The sequence below is a fragment of the Bison bison genome, unplaced genomic scaffold, assembly GCF_000754665.1.
Source record: "Bison bison bison isolate TAMUID 2011002044 unplaced genomic scaffold, Bison_UMD1.0 scf7180017864304, whole genome shotgun sequence".
NCBI classification, from domain to species: domain Eukaryota; kingdom Metazoa; phylum Chordata; class Mammalia; order Artiodactyla; family Bovidae; genus Bison; species Bison bison.
In genome coordinates, this window is record NW_011494876.1 from 2,616,744 (window position 1) to 2,627,577 (window position 10,834).

Sequence of the window (10,834 nt, forward strand, 5' to 3'; positions counted from 1 at the left end):
ACTTCCTGAGAGAACACAGAGAGCTCTGAACCAAATTCTCAGTCTCACGCCTTGGTTCCCATCTCATTTTGGGAAACAAACGCCATGAGCGTGTTGACCACAGTTCTGGCTCGTTGGCCTGGAGCCATCCTTTGGTGTCAGGGATCATTTCCTTGGGCCCATGGAGGTGAGAGTGAAAGTGAAAGTGAAGTTGCTCAGTCCTGGCAGACTCTTTGCGACCCCATGGACTGTAGCCTACAAGGTTCCTCCGTCCATGGGATTTTCCAGGCAAGAGTACTGGAGTGGGTTGCCATTTCCTTCTCCAGGGGATCTTCCCAACCCAGGGATCGAACCCAGGTCTCCTGCATTGCAGGTAGATGCTTTACCATCTGAGAGTGAGAGTATGATGATCAGTTTGAAGATCTACATCAGTTTGTAGAAGAAGGAAGTCCCAGATGTTGACTAGCAGCAAAGCTCTCCCAATGACGTGGCTCTCAGTGTGGTGAGCAGAGAGGGGCAGTGAGCATGAGAAATAGGTACCAGCCACTGGCCTGCCTGAGACTTGTGCTCCAGAGTTTCAAGCCTCTAGGAAGCTCTTTTGATGGTCAACAATCTCGGGTAGACACTCACCTAAATAGCCCCAAGCCTGGTGGTATTCAGGTGCCCACCAGGACACCTGAGAGTGCACATGTGTTTAATAAGAAAAAAGTCTGAGGCCAGGGCTTCAGGAATCCTCAGGAGCAAGAGATGACCACCCCACCACCCCCAACCTTCCTGTGTGTCTGTCCAGGTTCGCTACTGCAACTCCCTGGACGAGGAAGAGAAGAGGGAGCTGAAGCTCTTCAGCAACCAGAGGAAGCGTGAAAACCTGGGCCGTGGCAACGTGAGGCCCTTCCCGGTCACCATGACGGGAGCCATCTGTGAACAGGTGAGCGCATGGTCTGGGGCGTGCTCGGGAGGTCACTCAGGCATCCTTTCCCTGATTCATTCACTCAGCATTTATTTTCTTGAGAGCCTATTTGATAGGCCTGGGAGATACAGCTGTGAGCAAAAGGTTTGAAAGCTTGGTCTTGCCCTTGGAAGGAGTTCTGTCCTAGGAGAGAAGTCAGACAATAATGTCAATAAATAAGAGGAAAAAAATGCAGTGGGGAAGAGAGTTAATGCTGGGAGTGTGAGGTGGCTGTAATTTTCAGGGAAGTGGCTGGGAAGGCTCCACAGAGACAGTCAGGAACTGAGGGAGTGAGTCATGTGATGGCAGGGGAAGCGGGGTGTGAGAGAACAGCACGTTCAAAGATGCTGCGGCAGGAGCGTTTCTCTTATGGCCCAGGAATAGCAGGTTGGCCATTGTGGCAGGGCAGGGGGGGCAAAGGAAGAGAATGCACCGGTCAAGTCCAGTTTAATGGAGAGCTGTGTCAAACACTGGAAGGAGAGAGAGGGCCACTGGAGGGATTTGAGCAGAGAAAGGACATGATGGAATATTATTTTAAAATGAGTGCTTTAGAAAGTGGAGTTTGCCTGGACCATGGCCACTGTCTTTCACAGGATCATCCTAGGACCAGTGCCCTTTAAAGAGGTGGTAAATGGTCATCTCCTTGGGTCTGAAGATTCTTTGGCAAAGTGCATGGACCTCCCACATTCTTTCTCGGACCTCACTTAGTTGAGAGTTTGGGTTTGTTTTTTCTTCTAGTCTCCTGTAGAGTGCTCCGGGCATGGTGGAGAAGGGTTTCTAAGAAAACAGGGTGGGAATCAGGCCTGCCTGGGTTCACCCTCCCCGACCTCTTGACCTCCAAAAGCCTTCTGGGGCAGATGGTCATGTACTGAGCACTTTTCTTAACCCTGCTACTCAAAGAGTGGCCCCATCTAACTCCTTAAGCACTTCAGGGACCCATTCAGGCACAGATTGCAAGAGGATACATGACCTTAACTGGTGAAGAAAAGGCAACATACTATGTGAACAGAGGGGATGCCATTTATTGGGGGGCCCTTTTGGGGAGGGATTTCAGAGAGAGAAGTTTGGAAGGCTCAGTGGATGAAATGGAGATGCTACTTAACAGGGGAGCCAAAGCACCGGAATTGACAACAGGGGTCCTCATCCTTGACACCCACCCCTGAGATGCAGGTGGTCAGAGTTTAAGATGTGAGGTTCTGTGTGCTCCATTCAGAGCCTCTGCCACGCTTGAGTGGGTTCTTCTTGACCAGCCCAGAAGGGCTCACCTGAAGTAAAAGGGAAGTTGGGCATTTCACAGGCAGATGTCGAGAGTGACACAGAATAGTGATGACAGCATGGAGACAGAAAGATGTACGTTTGACACATGAGTCTGCCAGGCGACCTTGACCCTATTACTTTTCCTAACAGTTTTGTCATCTCCAAAATGGGGGTATTGAATACCTAGGTCATAGAATCATGGTGAGGGTGAAATGGGATTCTGTATTGTTACAGTAATCAAACAAGGAGGCCATTAGACTGGGGTGGCTCTATTGCCTTGGTAGCCTGTATCAGCAGACCAAAACCTGAACCAGTCAGGGTACCGGAATCTGAGAAAATGACACTGAAGAACAACCAATTGCAAGCAGCCAGCTGGGCTTTCCCAAATAAGGGGACCACTTAATCTCTATAGTCACTGAAATACTTTCCTTGCTTTTACTTCCATGACTTCTCTATAAAACTCTCTCCCTGGGTTTCTGTCCCAGCCACCTTCAGTTTGATGCTTGCTACCCAATTCAAATCAGTGTTGGAGCAAATAAACTGGAAAGCTTTAATGTGCCCCCTGGTTTATCTTCTAACAATACGCATACCTCAGCTCTACTAACATTGCCCCACAAGGCAGGGGTATCACTTTCTGTAATGTAATGTCTTTCTTATGTCTGGTCACTTGCATAAAACAGCTCCCAGAGACTACTCCATGAGACCCGGACTTCATTTTCTATGAAGCATCTCAGTGCTTTTGACGGCAGTGTGTGGGAAAGGTCTAGGGGTGGCCTTTCTGCTCTTCAGACGTTGCCCCCAGAGTCAGCCTCTCAGGTCGGGCTGGACTCTCAGCCCAATACCATGATCAGCAGAAAGCCTCCCCCAGACCTGTTGCCTCACACTTTATTGTTCCCTCCAAGACCCTCGGACTCTATTCATTTTATCTTAAGCCCAACTGTAAGCATGGGTTATCATGGATTTTACCTTGCTCCTTTCTGGGCAGGGGAAGGAACTATGGAAATGAGTGAGAAGATAGGAAAGGGAGAAAAAAGAAGTCCTTGCCGTAGTCTGGCCTTAGGAGTAGTACCTTTTCATTTGGGACTGTGTACAAAGATATCAGAGGAAGCAGGCCAGAAGCATGCCTGAGAGGCTTCTAGAGAAACCTAGATGGTAAAAGGTGGGCATGTTTTTATGAACCCACTCCCCTGCCACCCTAAGTGTAGGCCCCACCAGCTCCCCGAGTCCCTGCAGGCTTCCTTCTCGCTCCCCCACGCCACACTCTTGCTGCAGGCGTTTGACGTGGCTGGGCCTCCGGCAGGGAGTTTGCAATGTCTCAGAGATAATGAGACCTCCGCTCAGTTTGCTTCCTGTCAGCAGAGCTCTTCTGTGTCACTGCACTGACAGACTTTGCCTTTCTCTCCCACCTCTGTGATTCTTTATTTTCTCAGTGACAATGATCTTCATCTTAATTGTAGGCCCTAGGAAGGGATGGTGGGAGTAGAGGGGCAAGAGAAACCAGCCTGCCACGTGTTTATAGCAGGTAGCACAATAACTCATTTGAAAGTAAGTGCTCAGTAACGAGCTAAGGATGCTGGCGGTTGTGTATCTTTTCCTCATGGCGCTGAGAGCTGGGGGCTGCTATTCCTCGTACTGACCTGTTTCTGTTCACCTCGCAGTGTGGAGGCCAGATCAATGGCGGGGACATCGCTGTGTTTGCATCACGTGCCGGCCACGGTGTCAGCTGGCACCCACCCTGCTTTATCTGCACCGTCTGCAATGAGCTCCTGGTGGATTTGATCTACTTTTACCAGGATGGGAAGATCTACTGTGGCAGGCACCACGCAGAGTGCCTGAAGCCGCGCTGCGCAGCCTGCGACGAGGTCAGAGCTGGCTCCGCTCCCTGGGGCGCGCAGCCCCACTGTCACCCCGGGCTTCACCTCAGCCAGCACGTTGCCCTGTGGTTCCTGCATGGAGGAAAACCGCAGGCCTCTCCAGCCTCTCCTATTAACGCTTTTGAGGGCGGGTCTGGCCCCATCCCTGTTTGCTAGAAAGTCCAGGACTGTAACCTGCTTTGCTGAATTTGACAGTCTCATAGGAAAACAGTTTCTAGGGCACTAGGTCATTTCAGAACTCTTAAAAAAGGGGGAGGGGGAGGGATTGTTGTGGAGCTTTCAGTTTCAGCCCAAATCCAAGGGAGCAGTCATCATTAGTAATAATGTGTCATTTCTGAATTATCTTAAAATCTTGGGTTTCCTGAGATTCAATGCGACAGATTAGGATGAGAAGAGAAGAAAATGAGTAGCATGATATGATTCTCCCATAATCTATGAAAGTCCTGATGAGGATTCCAGGGCAGATGGCTACTCCATTAGGATCCTTCTGCCCCATACACTCACCCAGGTCAGAGAGCAGACTGGACCCAAGGTTCATACTTCGTCTTTCCTCCCAGCCAAAGTACACCCAAGTGTGGTCTGAGAGCTGAAAGGTAGAAAACCTGGGTTAGTATAAAAGTTGGGAGCAGAAAGGAGAATGTTCTAAGCTTGACCGATTTTACAGGAATAATTTGGGGAAAAGGTCTTAGGCAGGGGGTTCTTCCTGTACAAAATATACTTTTGGTTCTTTCTTGACCCTGTAAGGCTATGTGGGACCCTGTAAACGACCCTGCACTTTGTCACCCAGAGGCCACCGGTACGTGGCATTTCTTCCTTAAAAACTGCCCATCAGAGACTCACTCTTCTAGGAGGAAATCTATCGGTCTTAACTAATACGGATTGTCATGCTACTACTGATGTTCGTAAGAGACGCTCTGAGCAGGTAGTCGGTCCAAGTTTGTGATTCTAGGCAGCACCTTTCCCTGCCTGCCTCAGTTGCCCCATCTGGAAGCGAGTGCTCGTAATACTTTATCTAATAGGAAATGAAGTAGGATGTTAAAGCACTTTGAAATTTTTGCTTATTGAGGTCTAATTCATACAGCGTAAGATTTACCCTTTGAAGGTGTGCAATTCAGTGGTTTTTAGTGTATTCACAAAGTTGGACAACCATTACTACTGCCTAATTCCAGGTCATTTTTATCATCCAAAAAGAAACCCCAGATGCATCAGCAGTCACTCCCCTTTCTCCCCCTGCCCCCAGCCCTGGCAACTATTCATCTAGTCTCTCCATGAATTTGCATATTCTGGACATTTTGTATAAGTGGATTAATGCAACATATGACCTTCCATGCATGGCTTCATTCACTTAGCATGATGTTTTTGTGGTTAACCCGAGTTACAGCGTGTATCAGTACCTTCCTTTTTATGACTGAATAATAAGCAACTGTATATATCACATTTTGTTTAGCCATTTATTAATTGGTGGGCATTTAAGTTGTTTCCACTTTTTGACTGTTTTAAACAAAGCTGCTGTGGACATTCATATACAGATTTTTTTGTAGGCATATATTTTCTGTCCTCTTGAGTCTATATCCAGGAGTGAAATTGCTGGGCCATATGGTAGTTCTATGTTTAACTTTTTGAGGGGATCTAAACTGTCTTCCAGAGCAGCTACACCATTTTACATTTGCAGCTATCAACGAATGAGAATTCCAATTTCTCACATTCTCCTCAGTAGTTATTACTGTCTGTCTGTTAAATTATATTCACCTGTGCTATGCTGTGCTTAGTCGTTCAGTCGTGTCCAACTCTTTGGGACTCCATGGACTGTAGCTCACCAGGCTCCTCTGTCCATGGGATTCTCCAGACAAGAATACTGGAGTGGGTTGCCATGCCCTCCTCCAGAGGATCTTCCCAACCCAGGAATTGAACCCGGTTTCCCACATTGAAGCAGATTCTTTACTCTCTGAGCCACCAGGGAAGCCATATAGTCACCTTAGTGGGTATGAAATAACATCACATGGTGATTTTGATTGGATTTTTCTTAATGGCTTATATGTTTATCTTTTCTTCCATGTGTTTGTTGGCTATTTGCATATCTTCTTTTGGAGAGTAATGTCTCGTTAAGTCTTTTGCATATTTTTTCAGTTGGGTGATTTTCTTTATTGTGTCCTTGTGAAACTTGTTTATATATTTTGGAGTCTAGTCACTTAGATCTGTGATTTGCACGTATTTTCTCCCATCCTGTAGTTATATTTTCACTTTCTTAATGATGTCCTTTGAAGCATGAAAGTTTTGATTTCAATGAAATCCAGCTTCCGATGTCTCGTTTGTTGCTTATGCTTTTAGTGTCGTAGCTAAGAAACCATTGCCTAACTGGAAACAGAGTTTTTGAAAATTCACATCTTTACTTTTCTCCTAGACATTTTATAATATTTTTGCTTTTACATTTAGGTCTTTGATCCCTTTTGAGTTAACTTTTATATATGGTGTGAGGTAGGGGTTCAGTTTATTCTTTTGCATGCAGTTATTCAGTCGTACCAGGCAGGTTTATTGAAAAGACTGTTCTTTCCTCCATTGAATGTCCTCGTCACCCTTGTCAATCGTCATTTGGCCATAAATGTCTGAGATTATTTCTGCCTTGATTACTGCAGTTTGTAGTACGTTCTTAAATCTGTGCTTTGAAATTGAAAACAAGTCTGTCTCATGGTTCAAAACAGAAATACCTCTGAGGGTTAGGCGGTTACCGTAAATAAAGGTGACTCATTTTAAGGTTACAGCAAGTGGTGAAAAATATGACAAACTGCAGAACTCATCACTCATCTGAAAGCAACAACCCCTTTTATTGTCGCCATGCAGGAATGTGTAGCACACATTGCCAAATACTGTATTTTCAAAAAACACTCGGGATCCCAGGTGTTTATATGACGTTTCTCATTTAAAAAAGATACCATATATAATCCAAATTAAACAGATAATGGCCAAAATGTCCATGAGCTGTCAGCTGTTAGTCCTGCTCTATATTCTTTTTGTTAGACTATTCTTTGTCTGAATACACTGTGGTTAAATTAATCACTGGCCAGGTCAGAAACTGTTTAAATGTGCTTTAGGAAAATCCACATGTGGAAACTGATATAGGTATAGAGTAAATATATACGTATCTACTTCTGTTTAATAACTTGTGGGTGGGACCAGTTTTCCTACCATTTTAGTCTGGGGCCCTCATAGCTCTCCTCCTTCACAGTGTATTCTCATGGCTGTTTCTTACCCACTGACCTTTTGGCCTCTCCCTCTGCAGATCATCTTTGCGGATGAATGCACAGAAGCCGAGGGGCGACACTGGCACATGAAACACTTCTGCTGCTTCGAGTGTGAGACGGTGCTGGGTGGCCAGCGCTACATCATGAAGGAGGGAAGGCCCTACTGCTGCCACTGCTTTGAGTCCTTGTATGCAGAATATTGCGACACCTGTGCCCAGCACATAGGTGAGGCAGCACTTGGTGCTCATCCTGGTCCTACTCTGACTGCATCTCCTTTGTGTCTGGTATAGTTAGAATCCCTTTGGTTGCAAGCAATAGCAATCCAACTGATACTCCCTTAAGTGCAAAAGGGAATGTCTTGGTTCATAGTACCGGAGAAGCCAGGGAGGATGTTGGTTTCAGGTAAGGATGGATCAAGGGATTGAAGAGAATCTGTTTTTTTTTGTTTTTTTTTCCTCTGTGTCTCAGCTTGCCTTCTGTCGGCATCATTTGGCAACAGGGTGCCTTCACAAGGTGTAACAATGACCCCCACACTTATACATACCAGCTTAAGCACTGTTCTCTAAAAAGGATGGAATCGTGACTTTTCCAGTATCCAAGTCAGGTCCTCCAAATAGAAATGCTATAGCCGGCCATTAGGTCATCTGTTCCACCCTAGAAAGAAATGAATAGGGGGTTCCTGTTGGTCTGACTGAGTCATAGACCCACCCCCAAGGCGGGGCTACATGATGGACAGTCTTAACTACCAAGCAGAGGAGGAGAGGTCTCAGAGGAGGGGAAAATATAAACAGTTGCCTTCCACAGCCTCCTCAGAAAACCTCAGGGATCAGCAGAAGGAGGAAACAGAACGGTCCTCTTGGTAGGAAAAGATAGTCAAGGAAACCAAGTGGCAACTGGCATGCATGTCCTGAAAGAAATCAGCAAAATCCGACCCAGCCAAAAAACAAAGCGAGAGAACCTCAAATAGCTCCGAAGCTATAAACGCCTCAAATAAGTGGCAGATTTGAGATGGTGAAAATCATTTCCCCTTTTCAAGTAACGGATTCGTTCAGCCCTTCAACACTATTCCTGATCATGCAGCATCTGGAGCGTCTTCACTCAGCTCGCCTGTTCTGGCACCTTGAGAATGAGCTGCCCTTTAAAAAGAGAAGAGAAGTTGGCAGTGGATGAATGTCTCTGAGACCAGCAGCCTGATCTTCCTGTGGCTTGTGCAGTTCCAAGAAATCTGCCTGGAGGCTGCCAACTCCTTACCTATAGTGGGGAGGTGTGGAGATCATCAGTCTGGGAGCCCGTTTTACCTCACGTAAAAGATTTTATCCGGAACAAAAAGAGGTGGCCTTGTCTCCCTGGTTCATCAGAAGTGATGCAGTCAGATGAAAAGTTAGTTCATAACTTGAAGGGCTTGGGTGCTGATTAAAATCACAGCTTTCAGACACCTACTATATCCTCAGGGGTCCTTTGTCACTGGAGGGTCCATCCCGTGGGCTCAGACCTGCTTCCATGGAGCCCTTCTGAGCTGAAGTCCCTACCAGGCCCCAGGATGAACAGTGCTACACCGACCTGGGTCCAGCAGCATTCCCATCTGGGAGCTGGGCTGTCACGAAAAACCCCCTTTCCCCAGCCCCTGAAATCTTCACCTCTTACAGCCTGATGCCTCAACCGGGTTCCCACCAGCTTCTGTTTCTCACAAGTCAAAGCGGTTAAACAGACATACTTCCCTTTATTCTGAGAGCTAGGAAAGGAAAAGACCTGATTCTGAGAAGGACTAAGGGCAGGAAGAGAAGAGGGCATTAGAGGATGAGATGGTTGGATGGCATCATCAACTCAATGGACTTGAGTTTGAGCAAACTCTGAGAGATGGTGAAAGACAGGCAAGCCTGGTGTGCTGCAGTCCACGAGATTGCAGAGAATCAGACATGACTGAGCGACTGAACAACGAGGAAAGGCGGGTCTTGATCTGGACGAGGGGCTGGGGGTGGGACTCGATCAGGAGAGGTGGTGTGAGGTGCTGACCCAGCACGCTCACCGTGGCTCTGGGTCTACAGGAAGGTGCCTGCCTGGATGAGAGGGGCAGAACGCACAGACACCTTGCATACAGCAGCCATCCCCCTGCTTGTTAGTATTTCTGTTTCTTCTGTCCCTTTTCAGTGAGACTGAAAAGCCTCTCCAGAAACTGCCACTTAAAATTTTTGCCCAGCAGCTTGGAAGAGAGAAAATACATCTGTCACCATGGCATGCACACCTCTGTTTTCTCCTCTTTCTGTCTTCTTTAGCTTTGATTGCCATTCCCTTCTCCTTCCCTCTGAAACCCATAAAAAGACATCCATGCTTTATCAGAAAGGGGGACCACTGTGGCCTGCAGTATTATCACTGCTGTAGTTAAAATGTTGTCCCTGATTTATTTTTTTCCCTTAAATCCACTTTTCTGTAAAACATACTTTTCCTGCAGCAGAGAAAGGGTGTGCTCTGTGTATCATGCATACCACAGTGTCTGGGTGCTCTGCTCTGACCATATTATCCAAATATTCCCTATTTATACAGCCGTGCAGCGCGGACCCTGCATCAGGCAGCTGTTGCCAGGGCAACGGTACTTTTGCCTGCACACAGCAGAGTAAACAGTCCTATAAACAGACCAAGGCTGTAGCAGCGGTAGACATATACACCCTCAGAGAAGTACTTAAAGGGCTTAGAGAGGGAATAAAAAAGGAACGCTTAGATGTGGAACGGCCAAGCCCTTTTCCAGATGTTTAGAGTTCAGGAGCAGTTCAGAGCACCATCTGACATCATTGATGTTTATCAGGGGCCACGTTCCTATGCTGGCTGGGCCACTTTGGAACACGCCTCATCCTCCGCTCTCCCCACCGCGAGCCAGCCTTGTGCGGGGCCTCCACTCCCAGAACTAGGCCCACACTGCTGCATCTGGGCGTGTTCCCTTGCAGGAGCATGGAGAGGCAGCTGGTGGAGCACAGGCCATAGGAACTGGACTTCCCACACCTCTGACAGGCAGCGGGTGAGGCTGCAGCTGCTGGGGAGGCCACGCTGAGTTGGAGCTCACTGCGAGGACCCGGGGCAGCCGGGTATCAGCTCCAGTTCTCGGGACGAGGAGGACGGGGATGGGGAGGACCTAGCCAGCCTCAGCTCTTTCTTGAACAGCATCCAGATAGCAGCCCTCAGGGCAAAGAGAGACAGGTGTTGAGACCTCACGAACACACAAGAAGACCAAGAGTTAGCAGAGTCTAAGCACTGACTCTATCTTAACTCAGTTCTCACAGCAGCCCCAAGAAGTAAGTACTGTTATTATCCCTGTTTTAGTGTGGAGGAGACGCAGGCCCAGAGACGAGAAGCCACTTGCCTAGGGTCACACAGTCCTTCAGCGGCTGTACTAAGCTGATAGGTTTCAGAGTCTTTATAACCTGCTGGCATGGTGTGGAGCTGTGGTTTGAACCTGTATTTGTCTGAGTCCTGAGGCCTCACTCTTGAGTACTAGAGGGTTCTGCCTGCCTCTGCTCCCTCCAATAGCCTGGTGAGGGAAGTGT

At 47.5% G+C, this 10,834-nt stretch overlaps 1 protein-coding gene across 1 annotated transcript in view; it reads left to right on the plus strand.

Moving 5' to 3' along the window:
- Window positions 1-10,834, plus strand: part of PRICKLE2 (prickle homolog 2 (Drosophila)) — a 150,164-nt gene that overhangs the window by 91,326 nt on the left and 48,004 nt on the right. Inside the window, exons 4-6 of the mRNA XM_010851924.1 lie at window positions 770-907; window positions 3,844-4,047; window positions 7,337-7,523. Of these exons, the coding sequence (XP_010850226.1) occupies window positions 770-907; window positions 3,844-4,047; window positions 7,337-7,523 (529 nt within the window). The remainder of the gene's footprint in view (window positions 1-769; window positions 908-3,843; window positions 4,048-7,336; window positions 7,524-10,834) is intronic.